At 38.0% G+C, this 24,783-nt stretch overlaps 2 protein-coding genes across 2 annotated transcripts in view; one reads left to right on the top strand and one right to left on the bottom strand.

Annotated features, from left to right (window-relative positions):
* exoc2 (exocyst complex component 2) overlaps window positions 1-18,847 on the top strand; it is a 42,981-nt gene extending 24,134 nt beyond the window's left edge. The window contains exons 15-28 of the mRNA XM_052098699.1: window positions 21-178; window positions 303-424; window positions 1,117-1,178; window positions 1,271-1,351; window positions 1,444-1,503; window positions 1,598-1,659; window positions 1,763-1,829; window positions 5,801-5,917; window positions 9,160-9,301; window positions 11,061-11,116; window positions 11,352-11,474; window positions 11,568-11,629; window positions 15,320-15,379; window positions 15,969-18,847. Of these exons, the coding sequence (XP_051954659.1) occupies window positions 21-178; window positions 303-424; window positions 1,117-1,178; window positions 1,271-1,351; window positions 1,444-1,503; window positions 1,598-1,659; window positions 1,763-1,829; window positions 5,801-5,917; window positions 9,160-9,301; window positions 11,061-11,116; window positions 11,352-11,474; window positions 11,568-11,629; window positions 15,320-15,379; window positions 15,969-16,062 (1,266 nt within the window). The 3' untranslated portion in view covers window positions 16,063-18,847. The remainder of the gene's footprint in view (window positions 1-20; window positions 179-302; window positions 425-1,116; window positions 1,179-1,270; window positions 1,352-1,443; window positions 1,504-1,597; window positions 1,660-1,762; window positions 1,830-5,800; window positions 5,918-9,159; window positions 9,302-11,060; window positions 11,117-11,351; window positions 11,475-11,567; window positions 11,630-15,319; window positions 15,380-15,968) is intronic.
* Window positions 18,848-18,868: 21 nt separating this feature from the next.
* On the bottom strand, window positions 18,869-23,141 carry irf4b (interferon regulatory factor 4b). Its single transcript, XM_052098700.1, has 9 exons — window positions 22,973-23,141; window positions 22,615-22,812; window positions 22,268-22,454; window positions 22,006-22,091; window positions 21,823-21,925; window positions 21,632-21,739; window positions 20,632-20,964; window positions 19,193-19,302; window positions 18,869-19,054 (listed from the first exon to the last, which is right to left on the bottom strand). The coding sequence occupies exons 2-9, from the start codon at window positions 22,810-22,812 to the stop codon at window positions 18,881-18,883; spliced, it is 1,299 nt and encodes a 432-aa protein (XP_051954660.1). The 5' UTR covers window positions 22,973-23,141; the 3' UTR covers window positions 18,869-18,880.
* Window positions 23,142-24,783: the final 1,642 nt, after the last annotated feature.

The following is a 24,783-nucleotide window of genomic DNA, read 5'->3' as shown; positions in this document are numbered from 1 at the left end:
TCACTCTAAAATGTGCTTAGGGCTTGATTGAGGAAGTGACCCGTCGTTTGGTGCAGTTCGTTCGAGGGGCTCTATTACCCTCCTCTCTTAACGATCTGGAGCTGCGGCAGTATGGAGGATGGGACAACAAAACCCCACTCAGTGGAGCCTGGCTAACACAGGTGATCCACACAGTCAGGTATGTGTGTGTGTGTGTTAGAGATTGTAGTAGGAACAAAGGAATCCTATCCTATAGGATTAAACATAATCCTATCCTTATGTTTTCATATAATGCTCACTTGGTAATTGATGATCTCTCTTAGGCTGAGTCATGAGGCTCTGTCTGCTTTGGAGATTCCTAATGACCTGCTGCAGGTGATTCATGATTTACTGCAGGACCTGCGTGTGCACTGCCTACTGATCACACTACAGCACACCGAAGAGGGTAAAGACTGTATATACACTGAGCTTCAGCTGTTCCTTCCTATTTAAGAAAATGTTTTTAACAGTTTACTTTTAAGCAAAAAATTAAATGAAGGGAAAGGATGTTATTTTATATCAGCATGCCTTGTGTTTAGTAGTGGTTGAATAATATTGTTTTTTAATGACCAATATATGGAAATCTGTAGGGCAGGGTGTCCAATCGCCTATACAATGCTTTTATAATGAATAGGATTTAATTACAGCAAATGAGATTGCTGAAATGAAAAGAACTCTTATTCGATTCAATATTTGCTTAAAATTCACAGAGACAATTTGAAAACCAAATCTTTTATTATAGTTGATAAGGCTGTCAGTAGAATTTGGAACTGACACAAAGGTGGTTAACCCTTCTGTTGATCTGCCAAGCAGAGATGGTGATCTGTTGATTCTGATACCCTCAAAATAGCACATTTTTGGCATATTAATTGGACTAACCTTTCAATAGTGTTTTGTTGCTCCAGATGAGAGACAGCAGGGGGTGCCCAAGAACTCTTTACTGGATGGACCTGGATTCAAGTTATATGAACTGCTTTAATTGTTTTAACAACACAGCTTTAGTGAATTTAGCCATGGCTGGATTAGCAAATGGCAGTTAGTTGACATTTTGAAAGAGAGGGAGGGATGACCTAATGCAAAGAACTGTGTGTTTTTCAGATGTAAAGAGACTTGCAGAAAAAGAAGACTGGGTTGTGGACAATGAAGGAATCACATCACTGGTACATGCTCTATGCTTTTATTTTGATCATTATAATTCAATGTAAAATTCTTACCCAAACTTGCAGATTAAAAAACGATGTATTTGTTTTAGCCGGCCCAGTTTGAGCAGTGCATGGCTCAGATGCTGCAGTCTCTGAAGGAGCCTATGGAGTGTAAACCTGGAGAGATCAATGTACTGTACAGAAACTCATGCAATACTGTCTTATGCTCTACTGTTCCAGTGCAGATCTAGAGGATAATACATTTCTCTATTTTACTCCCCAGATCTTGAATCTGAATGTGGTCCAAGACAAAGCTTTCGAACAGTGTGTTGCTATCATGAAGGTTTGTGTGATGGCATTTATGTGTGTTTGAGATGTGTAAATACTGTATAATTGTTGCTGAATGGGAAGTATTTGTATTACTCTGCTTGTTGTAGGTCTTTATTAAGTGCCTTGAGCAGCTCAGCACCAAGACTGATGGAGACATTGACACTTCTCAGTACGTTTCTGTTATAACATGAATATTTGTGAATATGCAATGTTTAGGATGAATGTGTTTAATTTTGCAATTGGATTTTAATATCAGGTTCTCTATCTTTCAGTATGTCAGTGGATTTGGCTTCACCTGATTTATTTGGAAGCATCAATGAAGACGTTGGTCCAAAACCAGTAATGCCATTCTTTACTTCTCCTCATGATCTGTACCTTTTATGATCTCTTCTCTCTCTCTCTCTCTCTCTCTCTCTCTCTCTCTCTCTCTCTCTCTCTCTCTCTCTCTCTGTCTCTCTTCACAGCAGTAACATACACAAAAATGAAAATTCGGTCATAATTTACTCACTCTCATGTCATTCCAAACCTATATGACTTTCTTCAGCACAACACAAAAGGAAATGTTTTAATGAAGATTCCCCTGTGACTTTGCAGTACAAGGGCAATGGATGTTTAAGTCATTTTTTCATCAAAAATGTGTTGCCTGTTCATGAGCGCTATGAGAGAAGCTATGACCGGCAAGCTTGTTCACGTGAACTCTTGAGTTGTTTTTTTGCATTCGTGGAGCTCTTTTTTCGAGACCATGCTAAGAGCAGCCCAGCGTCCTATTAAATTTTCGTGAGATAGACTAGTGTTATTTTCATGGCAGCACAAAGCACAAGTGCGCGTGGGTGGGAGAGTTAGTTAATGTTTGTTAATGAAGTGGCGCAAAGTGCAATTTGCTATTTTCCTGAGAAATATGTCATTGTGCTAAGATGTTTTAGTGGCACATTTATTCTCAGCGCAAAGTCTAAAATTTGTTCCTACGTTTGCATTTTGGAGATCCCACCTGCAGGTGGTAGTTTTTAATATCCAAATGAATATAGTGGAATGTCAAATTATGTCCCTCACAGTCACAGTTTTAGCCTTCTCATGAAACAAAATTAATGTGTGTTCAATTTTCTAGAGGTCATGTTTTATTTTTCAAACATTACTGTGTTTATGCCGGATTTATGATCTAATTTAGGTTGGTATTTTTATACCTGTTGTCTGAGAGAGATTTGTTTTAGGTCACTGCAAAAGGGGCCATTGAAAGAAGTTGGAGAGGGTAAAATCAAATGTATGAATTTGGGAAGGTGGTTATACTGTATATGATTTGACCACTTCATTATTTTGATTATATTTTCATTTAGTTTGAAGTGTAATTTTAATTTCAAAATAAATTTGACTATTAAAGTAAAAGTGAAGTGTGTGCAAAAATCCACAGCCTAACCTGGAAGAGCTTTGCAATCACTGTTAATACCAGCCATGATTTTTTTCAGTGTCAAAATTATTAATAATACTTAAATTATCTATAATTTAACTTAGCCTGCAACCAAGTCCTGACGAGAACCACATTTTCCATGCGTATAAAAGGAGTGTTTCAGTGTCATAGAAATATGCCTGATATTCAACAAGGATGCAGTTTATGCTCAAAAGAATGTAAGTCCATATTTATGCTCTTCTAATTCATTGTATACAGCCCATTTCCACTAATAACTTCTTATAAATGTGCTCTCTTTGCTTATATTTCTGGTGCTTGAGGGAATGAACAATATAGTAGGACGCTGATGGTGCAATTACCAGAGAAGAACCTCACAATTAAATTGCACTTGATCCTGCACATTAGTGCTTTCCACACTCTGTTTTGTCAAACCCACATGCACCTAGACTTAACGAATTGCTTGCACAAAAATACCAAAACTTGCACAAAATGCCTACTGATACATATTGCTGTGCTTAGCACTCTTAATATAGGGCCCATAAACTCCCAAGGGGCTGAAAATTGTGTGTAATGTATGGCTTGTAAAATGCATCGAGTCACATGGACTACTTTTATGATATTTTTGGGTCCTTTTTAAAGCTTTAAAGTAAGACACTATCCACTGCCATTTTATTGAAAAGATGGAAGGGGATCTTTATTAAAACATCTACTTTTGTGTAAGAAAGTCATACGTAAATTATCACAGAATCTTTTACTTTAGGTGAACTATTCCTTTGATCGATGACAGTGATATATAAATTGCAAACAGAATTAAATTTTTCATATAAAATAAATGAATGTCTGAGGTGGCAGTTGGCACATTTAGCTGTTGTTCTCATACTGTTGGAGACACGGGTTTGAATCCTGCTCGCGTTGTGTACTAATTCTGTTTCCCTCTTCACGCCATCACTTGCTGTTGTTGCCCGTTCTCACTGTCAATAAAATTGCAAAAGAAAAAAAATTAATGAACCACAGTAAGTGTGGGCTGGTTATCAAAGTATGAGGCCCAATACAGGGTAATTTTTCACAGAACAGTAAACTGCTGAGGTGGATGTCTCTGTAGAGAATAGTAGTGAGTGAAGATAAATGATGTACTCGCACTGCTCTGATATTCAGTACCTCACTTATTTTAAATGATTAGTCACAGAGTGTCTGACTGAAAAATGTGAATCAGAACCACAAAGTGTCAAAGTTTTACTGAAAACTAAAACATAAGAGATAAAAAAGAGAGTTAGAGAAACCAGGTTATAAGGCTCTGTGTTGGAAATTATCGAAACAAAATGGCACTTTGATGATTTGAAATTATTTGGTGACCTCGAATAAACCTGAAGAGTCCTCCCTCCTTGGTTTAATCCCCCACTCACTGCTTATTCATTACTGCTGTGTTTGTGCATACACACGTGTTTGAGAGAGAGAGAGAGAGAGAGAGAGAGAGAAGGTTAAATCACACTTTTAGCTTATTTGTGGTATTTATTATTTCTGAAGAACTCTTTTCTCAAGAAAACATTCTGTGTTCCGTTATGGATGCATTTCTCACAGTTTCCATCTGCAACATAGCAAACATTCAAGCATCACACACAGGAGTCTTGTGTTGTTAAAAGAAAAGAAAAAAGCCGGCTTTCTCTTCAGAGAGTAATGCAGCAGGCGCTCACATGGGGTTTCCCCTAGCCTGCAGTGGAAGAGCTGCAAGTTTCCCCTTTGTCTCTCTCACAGTCTCTGTTTTACTCTCTCTCCTTCCAAGCCTGTTAATGGTTAACCATTTTTTAAGTAAAGGTTCAAACATACCTGATCATATCTATAAATGTTGCATCACATTCATAATCTCACCCTTTCAGCATAGATATACATCTTTGTAGAGCTATCAGTTGAATGTTTTAATTTAGTTTGATTATTTCAAATAAAAAAAGATATGACACTTTATAAAATGAATGCAATTTTGATGCCCAATGACCCGTATGCAAATTCCATAAGGATTTGTTTCTATCATTTGAGCAATGTAAGCTTGCAGTACCATCTTCAAGTACAGACGACTCTGCAGTCAGGGGGGTAGCAGGGAGCAGTCAGTGCAGGAGACAGAGGAGGTCTTGAGATGTTTTTAAGTTGAAAAATTGTAAACGTCTGGGTGTGTACATAGACTAATAATAATTAAAAAAAGAGTGCGGATGGAACTCTCTGTGTGAACGGCCCCTAAGTCTAACATGTTGTAAAACGTGATCGTCTATAATTGGCCTATAGTTCACATCAATCCATTTTGCAGTGATGTTGAAATAAAACAAACAGTACTGTATATTGACTTATAAAACCACTTTTTGAAATGTCTATTTAATCTGTTCAGCATACTGTATCATGTAATAACCTTTTTAACAGATTGTGATGATGCTTTTCTGCTTCATTTAGAAGCGTAATTCTTGCAGGCTTTTTTATATTTGCAATTTTTAAACGATTAAGTGAAATTTAAATGTATAACTTTATACTTTAATTATATTACCCTGGTATACGTTTTAAAAAATTAGTTACCACAGCTGCGATGTGATTTCTAATACAGCTGCTGAATAGTGACAGAACATTTGGCACCTTTCTCTCTTCTAAATGCTATGATCAACTGCTCTCTGTTTGTTGTTCTTTTGGAAAACTGTGAAAGCGTAACAGTGGATTTTTTTTTGTGTGGTTGAAGCAAACAGGTTAGCAAAAATTTAGCTGTGGTCTCCAATTCACCGGCACACAAGTTTTCCCCATCGTCGTTTACTTCCGCATTCCAAACACGGTTACATCAAAGGGTCCATTAATTGATTAAAAAATGTTTAGCGATTGACAGCTGTAGTTCTTTGTACCTACACATTCTTGTGTGTGTGTGTTTTGACATATCCAGGAGCAGCATCTTCTCATCATCCTTAGTAACTGTCAGTACCTAGAGAGACACACGTTCCTAAACCTGGCTGAACACCTGGAGAAGAACAACTTTACTACTGCAGAGAAGATCATCAGGGTACAAACACTCACACACTTCCCTTTTCCCGTTTACTCCAGTCCACAGTTGTCTTTTCTCTTTTCTAAATGATAGCAGGTGTGTTTCCATGTGTGGTCATGTTTTTTTTTTTTATGTTTATTTTTATTTTTTTATTGAAGTGAGAATGACTTATACAAATTGAAGCTCTTTGGTTTTTCATGATCGGAGTACAGCACACTCACTCGAGGTGGCTTTTGTGTCCTGCAGTGGAGAGGGTGAAAGCCCTTACTAAAGGTTATGGTTGGCCTTTCCAGTAAATGCAAATGGTTCTTGGTGCAGATAGTAGTGAATGAGTGTGTCTGTATCTTGAGCTTTAGGGGAATGGTTAGTTTAGATGTGTAGATAAATATAACATAACACTTTAACAGACTTTGACCTCAATTCACATTACTAGTCATCTTGAGCATTACACACACTGGCAGCCAAAAGTTTGGAATAAAGTACAGATTTTGCTCTTATGTAAAGAAATTGGTACTTTTATTTACCAAAGTCGCATTCAACTGATCACAAGGTATAGTCAGGACATTAATAAAGTGAAAAATTACTATTGTAATTTTAAAGAAAATGTTTAGAACTTCTTAAACTACTTCAAAGATTTCTCATCAGAAAATCCTCCACATGCAGGATTAGTTTGTCCAGATACTCAGGTGGAATTGCACCTCACACTTCCTGTTGCACTTGCCATAGATGTGTCTTGTCGGGCTCTTCTCATGCATCTTATAGTCTAGCTGATCCCACAAAAGCTCAATGGGGTTAAGATCGATAAATCTGTTTTCCAATTATCTGTTGTCCATTATCTGTGTTTTCTTTGCCCACTTTAACCTTTTCTTTTTGTTTTTCTGTTTCAAAAGTGGCTTTTTCATTGCAATTCTTCCCATAAGGCTGCACCCCTGAGTCTTCTCTTAACTGTTGTACATGAAACTGGTGTTGAGCAGGTAGAATTCAATGAAGCTGTCAGCTGAGGACATGTGAGGCGTCTGTTTCTCAAACTAGAGACTCTGATGTACTTATCCTCTAGTTTATTTGTACATCTGGAGTTCCACATCTCTTTCTGTCCTTGTTAGAGCCAGTTGTCTTTTGTATTTGAAGACTGTAGTGTACACATTTGTATGAAATCTTCAGTTTTTTGCCAATTTCAAGCATTGTATAGACTTTATTCCTACTGTTTCTTTTTTGCCATGACATGCCAGTCTATTGCATACTGTGGCAACTCAAAAACAAACACAAAGACAATGTTAAGCTTCATTTAACAAACCAAATAACTTTCAACAGTGTTTGATATAATGGCAAGTGATTTTCTAGTGACCAAATTAGCAATATAGCATGATTACTCAAGGATAAGGTGTTGGAGTGATGGCTGCTGGAAATGGGGCCTGTCTAGATTTGATAAAAAAAAATACTTTTTTCAAATAGTGATGGTGCTGTTTTTTTTTACAACTGTTATTTACTGACTATACTTTGTGATCAATTGAATGCCACTTTGGTGAATTTAAGTACCAATTTCAAAGCATCAAAATCTGTATATTATTCCAGACTTTATGCCACCAATGTAGATCTTGTGAGATGAGAATTATCTCCATAGCAACTTTCAGAGAGATCTAACTCTGAATAATAGTTTAATTACTCCCAGGAAACATTACATAATCACAAAGTGACATTGACATGTAAATGACGTCACTTGTAAATGACAGACTAGAAATGACAAGTAATGATCATGCATCATAGTAATTCTTGTATATTCTAAAGTGTTTTAGGGCTGATTTAAGAACATGCAATACCTTATTTCACAACCATTGCTTTTATTATTGTTCATACATAGGGTAAGGGATTTTAATAAACCCTTAATCCTTAGTATTACATTTTGCCATGTAACACCCCACACCATTTGCACAGACATTAACTATATCTCAATTTGTGGGGCTTTTTGAGCAAAGGTGTGCTATTACTTTTCTAAGCAATTGAGCCTTAGTTTTTTGCCTGGCAGACAATAAAATGGGCAAAAATCTCATAGACTTACATTGAAGGAGGGATCTGAGCTTTACCTATGCATGAGAATATCATAGAGACTTGGGGATGAACACATTTGACTTGGACCAGCAGTATGCTACACCCTAACAACCACCAAGAACACCCTAGCAACAGTATAGCAACACTTAAAGGGATAGTTAACCCAAAAATAAAAATTCTCTCATCATTTACGCACTCTCATGCCATCCCAGATGTTTATGACTTTCTTTCTTCTGTAAAACACAAATTAAGCTTTTTAGAAAAATATTTATATTCTGTAGGTCCTTACAATGCAATTGATTGTGTTTAAACTCCAGTGTTTAAATCCATATCTTCAGAAGTGCTATACTAGGTGTGGGTGAGAAACAGATCAATATTTAAGTCATTTTGCTAGAAATTATTCTCCCTGCCCAGTAGGGGGTGGTATGAATGAAGAATGTGAGTCACCAAGAACACAAGAGGAAGAATATGAAAGTTAAAGTGGAGATTGACTGAGCAGGAAGGAGAATATATAGTTAAAAAAAGGACTTAAATGTTTATCTGTTTCTCATCCACACCTATCATATTACTTCTGAAGACATAGATTAAATCACTGGAGTCTTATGATTACTTTTATGCTGACTTATGCGATTTGTGTGAGCTTCAAAAGTTTGGCACCCATTCACTTGCATTGTATGGACCCAAATAGCTGATATATTCTTCTAAAAATCTTCATTATAGTTCACCAGAAGAAAGTAAGTCATACACACCTGGGATGGCATGAGGGTGAGTAAATGATGAGAGAATTTTCATTTTTGGGTAAATTATTCTTTAAAACACTCAGAACACTTTAGCAAATGAATAGCAAAACTTACAACACTACATTAGCACTGCGGCTGCAAATTTTGGGAAAGCACATGTTAGTTAAATAAAAAAACAGTCTATTTAAAAATGATCTGTAGTGTGCAGCGATGTTCAGGAAACATCTCCGAGAGGTTTGTCAAGATGTCCATCTTGGAGATTTTTCATCTTTTGTGATGGTGCTTTCCATTCTATTTTTTGAGGACTTTCCTGAAGTTAAATGCTACCAAAAAGATGGACATGCATGATTGGACTTGACTCATTCTGCAAGACGTGTGTGTGATTGTGTAATATACATGTAATAGAATCTTGTATGAATTGTCAAAATATGCCATTAGTGAGTTGGGATTTGAATACATGTTATTTCTCTTCAGGTGAGCATAGAGGCAGTAAGACAGCTGGACGAACATCTGTTTGAGACGTACATCGAGAAGAAATCTGATCCTATCGTCGGCTCTCTTGAACCTGGCATCTATGCTGGCTACTTTGACTGGAAGGACTGTCAACCACCTACAGGTTTTACATTCCTGAATTATGTTATGTAGAGAAATGCAGAAAGATATAGTAAGAATACTCTTCTGGATGTGGATGTCTTCTTGAGTTCTGTTGAAAAACATCACCATAAGGACCATACTAATAGAGAAAGTCCATTTTTGCTTGCTCCTCATTGTCTTTTTGTAACATGTCACAGTTTCAGTCATGGTTGTGGTCGTGTGTGTGGTCGTGTGTGTGTGTGTGTGTGTGTGTGTGTGTGTGTGTGTGTGTGTGTTTATATAGGGAGAGAGTGATTGAGCCTGTGTAGTGCATATTTGATTAAGATCTATTAGTTACATGAATCATTTGTGTACTTACTAGAACACATCAAGCATATCAGACATTCTGCTGCTATTTTTTTTTTAAATCGACTCACTTGCATTCACTTCTGCTCCTGTTTAGATCCCTATCTGAATAACCAGTATAAACCAGTTTTAATGATCATTTTGAATAGCTCCAATATATACACCAATGTTATAAGACATTAATTGACATGTTAAAAAAAAAAAAAGAATTGTTGCTATATCATTTATACCTTTAACTTTTCACTCTATTTACATTTACATTTATTCATTTGGCAGACACTTTTATCCAAAGCAACTTACAAAAGAGGAAGCACATCAGCGAATCATCTTAGGGAGACAGTGGTACAAAAAGTGCCATATTACAAAGTTTATCTATCATCAGAATAGTATACAAAACAGATTTAAGTGCAACAAGAAATGTAATTTTATTTTTTTTTTTTTTAGTGACCGGTTAAGTGTTTTTGGAAAAGATGTGTTTTTAGCCGTTTTTTGAAGATAGAGAGTGAGTTAGCTTCCCGGATTGAGTTGGGAAGGTCATTCCACCACCGTGGTATGATGAAACTGAAAGTCCGGGAAAGTGTTTTGGTGCCTCTTTGTTTTGGTACGACAAGGCGACGTTCCTTAGCCGACCGCAGGCTTCTGGTGGGCAGGTAGCTCTGCATAAATGTTTTTAGGTATGCTGGAGCAGACCCAGGGACTGTTTTGTATGCCAGCAACAGGGCCTTGAATTTAATACGTGCATGAACCTATGCACCTATGGCATAATTATTACAAAAATGAAAATATTTTAACAGTTTATTACTATCTAATAATTTGTGTAGCTCGGCAGTGCATTCTATCTGATCACTAGAGTGACTAAAAATGTGAAGTGATTATTATAACAGTGCAAAAAATAAATTAGCATAAGGTTTGATGGAGATGATTTTCAAAGATATTTTAGCATAGCAACTCAATTAAAACATGACTTTAAGGTCAAGCAGTTGCTTTGGCAGTAAGGTGTGTAAACATGCAAGCAGTAAACTGCAATCCCATTATGGCTAGCATTCCTCTACCAATGTCTGCCATTCAGCAAATCAGTTAGGGTGAATGTAACAAAAAAGCAGAAAATAGACTAAAAAAGAGAATAAAAGTGTAAAAGTGTTGCAACAAATTTTTAGGCTTATTTATGAAACTTTTATTTTAAATGCTGAAGTTTTTAAGCTTTAATCTGATGTGGTGTGAGCTGTGAGGTGATCATCTGTGTTCTGCGACTGCTAACGGATCCTTGAATAACGTATAACGTGCAAGGAAGGTCAGCTGGTGGAGTTTCTGGTGCCCCCCCATGGAGTTGGTGCCCTAAGCGGTGGTACTGGAGGCGTTTAAAACTGCATCTCTGTTGCACATCTTTAATGATCCTTAAGTAAGCACATTAAGCCCTTTCTCTCTTTCTGGCTCAGGTGCGAGGAGTTATTTGAAGGAGGCTTTGGTCAGCATCATCTCTGTGCACGCTGAGGTGAGATGCACTTACCTTCAGTTAGAATCACTCAATCAAACACTGATGAGAGGATGCTGTTACATCTTAAATACTACTTGCATCTTGGAGGTTCCTTTTTTGTCCCAAAACCTGCCTATGTAGGCAGCAAGGCAATTCACTAGGGTTTAGAACAGAGCTTGTATGTTCTCCCTTTCTTCTGTATGATTATCTTTTGATGATATGATTTTCTTTTTGTTATGTGATGCTCTTTCAGGTTTTTGCAGTGTCCAAAGAGCTTGTTCCTCGTGTTTTGTCAAAGATCATTGAGGCTGTAGCTGAAGAAATGAGTCGCCTGATGCAGTGTGTGTCCTCGTTCAGTAAAAATGGTGCTCTGCAGGTACAGGACACCCCTCACACATAGACTTATATAGACATTTAGCAACTGAAATCTACACCATTATATTTTTCTCTTGAATATTACTTTCAACAGGCACGTCTGGAAATCTGTGCATTGCAAGACGCAATAGAGCCGTTCCTAACATCAGAGAGTCGGTAAGATATGGACACATTCAGCATTCGTGTCATAATTAGAACTATTGATTTAGTGTGTTAATTCAGTGTGATTAATTATATAAAATCAATAAAAAATATGGAATGGAATTAATTTTCTCGGACTGTAATAAGGAAATTTTCTACCATTGGAGCAATTCAAGCTAGAAATATCACCTGTTTTCAGCAGAGGGCAGTAAGCGAATCTCCAGCTGTATAGGCAACAAGCAGCTGTACAGACAACAAACCACTTGCTTGACAAGATGAGGATGCATTTTTGCTTTCAAAAGGAGCTTGATTTCCGTGGGCCAATGATAGGCTTATGTTCAATAATATGGAAATAAACAATACTGTGTATTGGATTCTAAAGCCACTTTTTATTATCAGTTATATTTTATCAATGCTTTACTTGTCTGCCACAATAATGTAATGCTTTTTATTTATCTATTATTATTTAATATTATTATATTTATACCGTATCTCACAAAAGTGAGTACACCCCTCACATATTTGTAAATATTTGATTATATCTTTTCATGTGACAACACTGAAGAAATGACACTTTGCTACAATGTAAAGTAGTGAGTGTACATCAGCATAACAGTGTAAATTTGCTGTCCCCTCAAAATAACTCAACACACAGCCATTAATGTCTAAATCTCTGGCAACAAAAGTGAGTATACCCACCCCTAAGTGAAAATGTCCAAATTGGGCCTAATTAGCCATTTTCCCTAAATCACATGTACAAAAGTATTCACAGCCTTTGCCATGACACTCAAAATTGAGCTCAGGTGCATCCTGTTTCCACTGATCATCCTTGATGTTTCTACAACTTGATTGGAGTCCACCTGTGGTAAATTCAGTTGATTGGACATTATTTGGAAAGGCACACACCTGTCTATATAAGGTCCCACAGTTAACAGTGCATGTCAGAGCACAAACCAAGCCATGAAGTTCAAGGAATTGTCTGTAGACCTCCGAGACAGGATTGTATCGAGGCACAGATCTGGGGAAGGGTACAGAAAAAAATTCTGCAGCATTTGAAGGTCCAAATGAGCACAGTGGCCTCCATCATCCGTAAATGGAAGAAGTTTGGAACCACCGGGACTCTTCCTAGAGCTGGCCTCCTGGCCAAACTGAGCGATCGGGGGAGAAGGGCCTTAGTCATGGAGTTGACCAAGAACCCGATGGTCACTCTGACAGAGCTCCAGTGTTTCTCTTTGGAGAGAGGAGAACCTTCCAGAAGAACAACCAGCTCTGCAGCACTCCACCAATCAGGCCTTTATTGTAGAGCGTCCAGACGGAAGCCACTCCTCAGTAAAAGGCACATGACAGCCTACTTGGAGTTTGCTAAAAGGCACCTGAAGGACTCTCAGATCATGAGAAACAAAAGATTGAACTCTTTGGCCTGAATGGCACTGCTCATCACCTGACCAATACCATCACTACAGTGAAGCATGGTGGTGGCAGCATGTGGGGATGTTTTTCAGCGGCAGGAACTGGGAGACTAGTCAGGATTAAGGGAAAGATTAATGAATGCCGCAGTGTACAGAGACATCCTTGATGAAAACCTGTTTCAGAGCCCTCTGGACCTCAGACTGGGGTGAAGGTTCATCTACCAACAGGACAATGACCCTAAGCACACAGCCAAGATAACAAAGGAGTGGCTACTGGACAACTCTGTGAATGTCTTTGAGTGGCCCAGCCAGAGCCCAGACTTGAACCTGATTGAACATCTCTGGAGAGATCTGAAAATGGTTGTGCACTGACAGTCCCCATCCAAATTGTTGGAGCTTGAGAGGTCCTGCAAAGAAGAATGGGAGAAACTGCCCAAAAATAGGTGTACCAAGATTGTAACATCATACACAAAAAGACTTAATACTTTGTTGAAGCACCTTTTACAGCCTCGAGCAATGGCTGTGAATACTTATATACATGTGATTTTTTTTATTTTTAATACATTTGCAAAGATTTCAAACAAACTTCTTTCATGTTGTCATTATGGGGTATTGTTTATAGAATTTTGAGGAAAATAATGAATTTTGGAATAAGGCTGTAACATAACAAAATGTGGTAAAAGTGAAGCGCTGTGAATACTTTCTGGATGCACTGTATATTTAAACAAATGTTTTCACAATGCCTGACATTTAATCGTAGACAACATTCACTGTTTTAGGTCAGTTAGGATTACTACTTTATTTTAAGAATGTGAATAATAGCTTTTATTTCTTTTATCACATTCCCAGTGGGTAGGAAGTTTATATACACTTTGTTAGTATTTGGTAGCATTGCCTTTAAATTGTTTAACTTGAGTCAAATGTTTTGGGTAGCCTTCCACAAACTTCTCACAATAAGTTGCTGGAATTTTGGGCCCATTCCTCCAGAAAGATCTGGTTTGGTTTGGTCAGGTTTGTAGGCCTCCTTACTTGCACACACATTTTCAGTTCTGCCCACAAATGTTCTAACGGACTGAGGTCAGGGCTTTGTGATGGCTACTCCAATATCTTGAATTTGTTGTCCTTAAGCCATTTTGCCACAACTTTGGTGGTATGCTTGGGGTAATTTTCCATTTGGAAAACCCATTTGCAAGCTTTAACTTCATGGCTGATTTCTTGAGATGTTGCTTTAATATATACACATAATTGTCCTTCCTAATGATGCCATCTATTTTGTGAAGTTCACCAGTCAGTCCCTCCTGCAACAAAGCACCCCCACAACATGATGCTGCCACGACCATGCTTCACGGTTGGGAGAGTGTTCTTCGGCTTGCAAGCCTCACCCTTTTTCCTCCAAACAATACGATGGTCATTATGGCCAAAAAGTTTCATCAAACCAGAGGAAATATCTCCAAAAATTAAGATCTTTGTCCCCATGTGCACTTTCAAACTGTAGTCTGGCTTTTTTAATGGCGGTTTTGGAGAAGTGGCTACTTCCTTGCTGAGCAGCCTTTCGGGTTATGTTGATATATGACTCGTTTTACTGTGGATATAGATACTTGTCTACCTGTTTCCTCCAGCATCTTCACAAAGTTTTTCTTTGCTGTTGTTCTGGGATTGATTTACACTTTTCACACCAAACTACGTCCATCTCTTGGAGACTGAATGCATCTCTTTCCTGAGCGGTATGATGTCTGTGTGGTCCCATGGTGTTTATACTTGTGTACTATTGTTTGTACAGATGAACGTGGTACCTACAGGCAATTGGAAATTACATCCAAGGATGAACCAGACTTGTGTAGGTCCACAATTTTTTTTTCTGAGGTCTTGGCTGATTTCTTTAGATTTTCCCATGATGTCAAGCAAAGAGGCTCTGAGTTTGAAGGCAGGCCTTAAAATCCACATGTACACCTCCAATTCAGTACACCTCCTATCAGAAGCTAATTGTCTAAAGGCTTAACATAATTTTCTGGAATTTTCCAAGCTGCTTAAAGGCACAGTTAACTTAGTGTATGTAAACTTCTGACCCACTGGAATTGTGATATAGTCAAACAATAGTTAAACTATCTTTCTGTAAACAATTGTTGGAACAATTACTCATGTCGTTCACAAAGTAGATGTACTAAACAACTTGCCTAAATTATAATTTGCTAATATTAAATCTGTTGAGTGGTTAAAAAATTAGTTTTAATGACTTCAACCTAAGTATATGTAAACTTCTGACTTCAACTGTATATCTGTTTCTTTTGTTTCTCAGCACTAGTTTTAAGCAGGCGATTGAATCTCTACCACAGCTGCAGAGTGGAGCTGACAAAAAGTGAGTTAAAACTCAAAGCAGACACTACATTAGAAATTTCAGTCATAGAAACATACTTAGAGTGTTAGTTCACCCAAAAATGAAAATGTACACACCCTCATGTTTATCCAAACCTTTATGGCTTTCTTTTTTATGTGCAGCACAAAAGGAGAGTGAGCCACTATTCACTTTTATTGTATGAAAAAAAAGATGCCAGTCTGTCCCTAACTTTCTCTTTTTCCATGGAAAAAAGAGTGTAATATGGGTTTGGAACAATGTGAGGGGTAGTAAATGGTGGCAGTATTTTCATTTTGAGTGATTTATCCTTTAAAATTGAAAAGGTGGGTGGTGTTTAGATGCAGATGCAATGGATAACAAATCTGGTCCAGTGAGTGGTGAAATCTTCAAATAACAGTCCTGTTATAATGATGAATGAACATTTGATTCTACAGTGAATGAAAACCTTAACAGACATTTTGAATATATTTTTGGGAAACCTAAAGAGCAGTTCTGAGACTAATGCTGTTCAATGAATCATCATCAAAATCTGATTTCTAAAAAACATGGCTTGTTTAATAGCTCTCCAACACTTTGTCTCTCTCTTTCTCAGGCTCTTGGAAGAGCTACTGAATAAATTTAAGAGCAGCATGAAGTTACAACTGAATTGCTTCAAGCCTACCTCTTTTCAGCCTGTAAAAAGATAAGCCTGCATAAAACCCATTCAAAAATACACAATGCCTCTATAATGTGTAACACTAAGTGATCATTCATTCTTTTTCTACTTGCTAAGTTATGCATCTGTTTTTGTGTGTGTAGAGAGAGGGAGGATGTGGCAACCTGATTAAGAATGTTTAAGTATGCTGCTTGTGAATTAATCTGATAAATTACTTCCTTTTTTTGTCCACCTTAATGACTGCAATGCATATTAAATAACAAATAACTCTATGTGCACGTTCACAGTGTGGGATTTTCTGCAAGCAGTTACCAGAGTAATTGCAAGGACTGTGTTTATGCTTGTGTGTGAGAGAGAGTTAGAAATAGCGAGACCAAGCAGATTGCACTTGGAATGATGAAGCTGGCGAGTTCAGAAATGATTCTTGTCTGTCGTCTTTCATCTAGAGAGACATTGTTTGTAGAAGTATATCATGACCACACATTCGCTAATGTGTGCACACACCCTGTCTAGTTTCAGACAGAAAGACACACCCTGCCCCGCCTTAGCAGTATGGGGATATTTTTACCTGGCCTGTGAGGAAGTGTTGAGGATTGTGAGGTTCCCTTTACAATAAACCGCAATTAAATGCTAAGGCATAACTGGCTAGAAAACAAACTATTCTCTTAATTAACAGCTCTTCCAGGCTGTTAACAAGCCATCATAAAAACTCCACAATGCACAATGAAAATATTTCTCTCTACCCTTGTGTCATCATTAGTCATTCTGTTTTTTGTGAAACCCTAAAAACGTGCTGCGAAATGACGCAAAGATACCTCTTTCCCGAAGTCTTGTTTTGTTGATTTTCTCTTCTAAATTTAGAGCTCTGAACACCCACTCATTTAAGGGAAGCAGTTTGACAGAATCACATCAAAGCCATGTGTGGCACCAGGTAAAAGAGTGGGTGGATTGATCTCAGGCTGTTAGACTTGAAGGGAAGTTTTTAATTACTGTACCTTTCCATTTGTAGGCAGCAGAAAATGATCCAAACATGTTTAATAATGTAGAACTGTGAGCCTGTAAACAGTGGAAAACTCAAGAGAATTGATTGTGTAAAACATAACAACTTTTCTCAGGGTATTCCATGCATAAGCTAATATAGGTGAGCCTGTTTACATGCACACCAATATGCTGATAACTCCCAAAAGTCAACTTATTTAACAAAACAAAGCAGGAAAACAGTTTACATGAGATTTGAAATAATCTGGTTATTTTTATGTAAAATCATGAAGAGGCATGTGCACAACAATTGCGAACATTGGATAAGCCGGTAAGAATGTCTGTAAAGGTGTTTACATGCAATGCCTAATCAGGGTAATGGGCAATAATCTACCTGCATCAAACGGTTTATTCTTAAGCTGTTTACGAACTTTTCACTGTTAACGGAAAGTGGGCTTATTAGACATAATCGTGTAAGAACGTGCATGTAAATGCACTAAATGATGTAGCATAATAAAATAGATTTTGACTTGAATAGTTCCTTACCAGAAATATATATAGTACAAAACATGTACTGATGTCGTATATGATCATATTAAGGGCAAAGAAACTATATATGTGGCAAACTAACTACTGGTGAAGTAAATAAGTATCTTCATAGAGAAGGAAGAATAATAAGTACTTCTTCCTCTGTGATGACATCAAGTTGTGAGTATCTGCCAGCACCATCCTGTCTACAAACCACAAACTCCATCCTGTGTGCACGCCGTCATACACTTACACACCCTGCCTATATACTCAACAGATAACATAATGCTTCCATTAAACGTATATGGTGGTCTTCGAACACTTTCTTGGGGATTCCAGTTTTTGTACCGGGGGTTGAAAGTATCCCCCGGCTAATCTGTATTCAGGCTTAGTTTAGTTAACCACAGTCAGCCCACCAGCTGTGAAGAGACCAAGACTGATGACGTCCACTTGTGTGAGAATCCATTGCAGTAGAAGCTACAGTAAAGTTTACCTCAAACCAACAACAATGGAACAAGTGTAAAACAATTTTGAGACTTGATCACTTTTTTGGAGGAATTAATACACACAATCAATGTTACTTTTTTATTAAAAGGCAATAAATCATTAAACAGAGGAAGTTTGACTCAAATATGACATTGAGGCACTCTGGGCATTCCAGCAACATGAAAAAGCTAAAGTGGTGGAATAAAAGTACAGCATTTTGTCAGAATCGTACAAGCGAATGTTTATTAATGTTTTTTTTTTTTTTTTTTACATTTTTATCAAATATATGTATAGCCTATATACATGTAATTATTTGGTTTCTACATTCTGAATGCAGTTACATTGCAGCTCAATTAAATGTAACACTTTATTTAGCATAATCATGCACAGCTAATATGCACAATTTACATTCTTTCCTGTCTTGTCAGCAAACAGCCACACATTTTAGGGTATGCTGGCATAATACAATCATTTATTCTAGTGAGTTGTACACAGCCATATGCTTGGAGTCTTTCTCAGTTTTACATGATATTTGACAACAATCCTGCAGTCTGATGCTGTCTGTTAGAACTGTAGATTATTCTGGTGTGGTTCTGCTCCATTACAGGGAAGCCCAAGGTACAGTGCAGAATTCCACCATTTCCTTGTGAAGCTATAGCTTAAAATGAGGGGCCTTGCACACTTGAAACTGCTAACCCTGGGTCATTTTTTAGCACTGTGTTTACAATCCTGGGGAATCTTTCAATTTCAGATCTTCATCACTCCTGTAAAGCTGTGCTAACCCAGGGTTAAAACTGACCTTAACCCAGGGTTAAAAAAAGGCTTGATGCATGGTTCAGTGTAGTGTGAAATGCCATTTAGGGTAAATTTTGAGGGCCGCTGTTACGGTGGTGCGTAAGGACTCTGTGGAAATCTTGGCTTGGGGTGAGAGCATGTTCAGGCGGCAGGTGTGAAAGGTCATGAGTGCGTATGTAGTTCATGCTGCCCGGGTGAGTGAGGAAAAGAAGCTGGTGAGCAAAGAGTGGTTCAACCTGTGACACAATGACCAGAGGAAAGTAAGATTAATCATAGAGTATAGCATGCAAGAATTCCATTATGCTATCCTATTCATCAGTATTAAAAAGCACTAGAGAAATACTTGAATTGGGACTGTAGGTTAAAATATGCACCTGCACTGTGAAGGTCCTTCTTGGTCTTCCATCAGTGCTCTCCTCCTCAAAGAACAGCAGCACTTGGGAACACGGGGCAGGGCGACCATGTAGGGTGTAACTCTGCAACTCTAAGGGAAACATTAAGAAGGAGAGAGATCAGTAAATACAGTACATGAGCAAACGAGTTGGAAAAGAGGGAGAAAGAAAACATTGCTGATGTGGAGTTCTTTGATGATGAATTATAATAAATACTGGTAAACAATGTTATTTGTAAAACAGTCATCTGTTGTTATTTTAAATGTCTCATTACTATGCAGAGGCGCAACCACCATAGACAGTGTGGGGGGCATGTCCATCCTAATATTAAGATGAAAGAAACATTTTAGGTGCAATACAAGCAACAGCATTTGTGGCATAATGTTGATTACCACAAAAATTTGTCTTTAAAACAAAAAGCAACAGTCAAGGTCACAGTAAGACACTTACAATGAAAGTCAATAGGGCCAATTGTTTTGAAGAATTTAAAAGCTTATGAAAAGCAGAAATGTGAAGCTTGTAATTGTATAAAAGCACTTACATTAATTCTGTTAAATGTTATTTTAGGATTATGTTGTCATGGCAACAGAGTTGTAAAATTGAATAAAAATTGAATAAAAAAAATCACTGCCAGATTTTTGCTTTTTTTTTTTCTTAAAGAAAAGGAGGAACAATTCAACATTTATTTTTGTGCTAATCTACTGTCGATTGAGCTTGTTTTGAACTCTGAATATTCCTTAAACGCTTGATTCTTTCAATGACCAATTCTTGAACTTTTACCCAATATCTTGAATATCTGGTTACATCTTGGTTCTTAAAATGTATTCAAGTAATTTGGCAAGTAATTCTCAAGCTACGTTTCTCAAATCATTGGATGTCCTTGCAATAGGAGTATCGCATTGTCTGTTTTTTTCACTTTCTCTCAATTAACGCTTATCTATCTTTGTGTTTTGCAAATTTGCTTTCTTTTTTTCCCAAATTTCTTCCCATGCTGTGAGCATTAAATCTAGCCACTTGTAATTTCTGAGGTATCTTGTTGAATTCATCATATGCTGGAAAGTCTTGTGAGAATAACAACAATCAGTGAATCTATGGCATGCAGAAGGTGGGCGTGAGTTTTAAACCATTGATGACTGATGCTATGAATACCACAAAATCTCAACCCACAGATAGTGTGACACTATTTACTGTAAACGCTTTTGACCTGTTTGTTTACTGTAATATGTATGTATTTTTGGAGATGGACTTTTATGAGGCGCAGACATGATGATGTACACATTAAATGGTGAAGTAATGGACAGAGGAATAAACTTTTGTGATAAATGGCTATCAACACTTACAGAAACCGTTGTGGGGTGAAGTTACCTATTTATTTATTTGTTTTATGTGTAATTTTTACATGTAAAAAAACTTGCTCTAACCTGTTATGAAACGCTGAGTGTCCAGCAGTTTGCAAGTCTGCTCTCTCTCCAGTTTGTTGGGTTTGTCTGTTGGTGGTGCATGAGCTCCCTCCCAGTACACCCTGCAGGGGCAGCGACGGCGGGCATACAACCCGTCCGGGGCCATCCAAAGCATAACGCCACGCTCCAGAGATGCCCCTTCAGCCTGAGGGAGTTCAACCAGTTCTGGGGCCCCAGGCGAAGCGTAGGCCTGTCCCTCTCTGGTAGGGCCCAGCTGACAACCCTCTGGGCTACTCACTGTTACCTCTCGAACCAGAGCATCCCGGTAAAACACCACCACATGTAAGCGGTAATCTAAACAAGAAGAAAAAAAAAAAGGATAATTTTATTGTCCTATTTAAAGCTATGTTTATAATGCTATTCTTATATAAAAAGCTATTGCTTTTTTAAATAATGCTCATTGGAGGGGCCTGGGTAGCTCAGTGAGTATTGACGCTGACTACCACCCCTGGAGTTGCGAGTTTGAATCCAGGGTGTGCTGAGTGACTCCTGCCAGTTCTCCTAAGCAAACCAACAAAAAAATTGGCCCGGTTGCTAGGGAGGGTAGAGTCATATGGGGTAACCGCCTCATGGTCGCAATTAGCAGTTCTCGCTCTCAATGGGGCACGTGGTAAGTTGTGCGTGGATCGTGGAGAGTAGCATGAGCCTCCACATGCTGCGAGTCTTCGCGGTGTCATGCACAACGATCCACGTGATAATATGTGCGGATTGATGGTCTCAGAAGCGGAGGCATCTGAGACTTGTCCTCTGCCACACGGATTGAGGTGAGTAACAGCGCCACCACGAGGACGGGTTGGGTATTGGGGATTCCAAATTGGGAGAAAAGGGATTATAAAATAAAAATAAAATATTTCCATTCCAATGAGAATTATCTAATTAAAAAGAAAATACAAAAATAACATCATAACTGGAGTTATTAATGCCTTCACAGAAATTGATAAATGAACATGCAAGTGTGTACCTGAAAGGGCCACAGCCTCAGCAGATCTCATGCTGGAGTCCAGGGAGAAGGGAGAGGGCTGTGGATCTGATGCTGTACAACTGTAAAAGGAGCCACTGAATTGGTACCCTGCACACACAGAACCACGTCAATGCATTTGCATGCTCCATGAAATAACCTATCCGACTGTTAAGTACACAGACACACATTACCAGGGTCCCAGCGTGAAGTGTAGGGGCTCTGGCTGTAAGGGATCTCAGACAGAGAGGGGTAATCCCTCCATCCTCTCTCTGCTGGAGAAATGTAGTTGCACACCTGCAATAACAAATGCATAGTCATTCATAATGCATGCAAAGAAACAGACAGAAGCACAGCTAAAATTATCCCATTCTAACCTGAGAAGGTGCTGGTGCATAAGGTGGATGTATCGGATAGTTGGGCGAACTTGAATTGGACTGTGAATCTTCTTGAGATTTGGGTCCTAAAATGGTAAAATGACAGTAACTGTTGTTAAGATAAACAGCTGCTATGCTCTCTTTGATGTCATTAATGTATGTAATGAAGAAATATGAGGAGGTTGAATTTGGACGTGTGAATTCAGTGTGCACCGTGCACATGCTGCCACGTGCGCTCATGTGGAGTGCAGTTTTCCCTTGCCTTTTTTGGATCCCTCCGGAACGATCCTATACACTTTGTAAGGATCCGATATATCTAGCTGACTGCGCTCCACGAGCTCTTCGAAGTCATTGCTTTTGTTGAGAGCGCACCGAAGTCGCGTTTTCCACGTTGGCGGGTCAGGTTTGTCGATGCCCTCCCGATGCTTGCCTTTGAACAGCGCCCAACCCTGCAGGAAAGCAAATTAAGACCAAGAGGCCAACATATAACACCTTTCTAAGATCCCACGGACGTTTTATTGTGGATCAAAGCTACTATTAATCTGCGCGTGCAGTTCTTTCGCTTTATTAATGGCGCGCGCATCCCTTCCTCGTCCATCCAGACTGTACCTTGAAGAGCGCAGCATCCTCATCCCTGTTGTAGTCCTGCTTGCCCGCGTGCTTCCACGGAATCCTAAAGATACTTTTCTCCTCGTTCTCCCACACCAGTCCAGGGTATTTTCCAGTGTCCACCTGCTCGATCAGCCACTGACGCAACTTTCCGTTACCGGAGCCCCCCGTCATCGTGCGCTCTTCATCTGAACACATCTAAAAAATAATAATAAATAAATAAAAAATATATATAATTCAGTTTATTTCTCATAAAATAAATACATAAATAAAAAGTTTAAAACAAGCAGATACATTAACTAAATAACAATTCAGGGACGCATGAGGTAAAAAAGAAAGAAAAAAAAGACATGCTTACTGCAGAAAGTAATGAAGCGCGTTCTGCCCTCTTTCAGTTCTTTCGAGTTTTGGAATTTGTCAGTAACGTAGTTCAGCTTTCGACCGCGACTTTTCTTAAATCGTTTGCATTGACAGGGGCGGAGCGTTCACCAGACAAACACAAGATTCCACGCACCTGCCACGAGCACGAGCGATCATCTGACGGACGTCCCGTAAACACGCGGGGGCTTCATATTAAACCCACACACTGTTAAGCGGGACTTTTGGCATTTAAAAAAAGACATTTAATTTCTTTGAATTCGATGGCGTTTAAATAACAGCTGTTTGTTTATATGTATCAGATGATAGGCCTACGTATCTTGCTCTTTCATTAAGCACTTAACAAATATAAATATATCTTTTTTTAAACTTGCATCTCATATAAATTAATTTGGGTGTCCAAACGTTTTGGCTAATTAATAGATCCCAGTTTCGACACAACCAGATAATGAATCAGCTTTGCACATCATCCAGGAATGGAGACTGAAATTGTATTCTATTTATGCAGATTTCTAAATTACAAACCTTTAGCCTAATATGATTTCGCATTTAACATATGTTTGCAAAATGTTCACTCAGATCTTTTCAGTCAGGGCAGTCCAGGGGCAGTGGGGAGCTTTTCTATAGTACTGAGAGAGGGCAGAACTGCTTTGATGCCAGTGTAGGAGGTGGCACATGCGAAAATGCACTGCTCAGTGCTGTCCCTAATTTTTTTTTTTATTATTTTTTACACAAAAGCACTGTTTCTCACCATGGTTTTTTCATACTAAAATATTTTACATTAAGCTATGAGTGGGTACAATAGTAAACAATGTTTGGGTAAACAGAAAACAAATTGAGCCTAAATGAAGGATTGTAAAGCTACATACATCCCAAATTTTGAATTTGGGAATTCAGAGGTCTGGAGACAATCAGATCTGCAACCTTAGATTTATAGTGTGCGAGAAAAATGGCATACTACCATATTATTTCTACCATATAGAAATGGCAGAAGGTATGTCATTGCGAACTCAGAAAGAATCTGTGTGCATTTTAGCCTGCCCTCCCATTGAACTCTTCATATTGACTGATGGCACTAAATCTAATCTCTTTTTGATTGGCTGTGCTCCTCTTAATCTTGACAGTTCATCTGAACATAAACATTTGTAAAATGTAATCCAGCAGAAAAGTTTTAAGCTTAATGTATCTAATTTCTTAATAGATCTCAAATTCTGTTATCTTGGATATGAAAAGTGTTTTATGTCTATTTGTTAATGGGAAATTTGTGGACACAATAATATATTGACATTTGAGGAATAAAAAAGATTGATTGGGCTTGGGCTAAGACGTCCCCCTAGTGGCATGTTGTTGTTGGTGTTATTATTTATGTTAAATAATGTTGATCATTAGTATTTTTAATTATTCCATGTGTTAGATGTGGGGCACGTAAACATCTTCACTATTTATAATGTAACCTATAGGCTTATAATGTAGAATTCAATCTGAATTCAGAGAATCATGAATTAATTATCACATCCCTTCAATTAAAAATATAGACATCTGTACGATAGATTACATTTCAGATTAATCTCTTTGATTATGTTAATTTGCCATTATTCAGTAAGTCAATTATTTGACTAAATTGTGAAAATAAATAATAGTATTTCAGTTAGTATTTTACATTTAAGGAATATTCTAGGTTCACTACAACTGAAGCTTAATTGACAGCATTTGTGGCATAATGTTAATTACCACAAACATTTTATTAAAACATTTTTTTTTTTTCAAATCTGGGTTACAGTGATGCATTTA

This window comes from Xyrauchen texanus, chromosome 30, assembly GCF_025860055.1.
Source record: "Xyrauchen texanus isolate HMW12.3.18 chromosome 30, RBS_HiC_50CHRs, whole genome shotgun sequence".
Taxonomy (NCBI): domain Eukaryota; kingdom Metazoa; phylum Chordata; class Actinopteri; order Cypriniformes; family Catostomidae; genus Xyrauchen; species Xyrauchen texanus.
The sequence above is the reverse complement of the archived record's forward strand: the minus strand, read 5'-3'. Positions and strand labels throughout refer to the sequence as shown.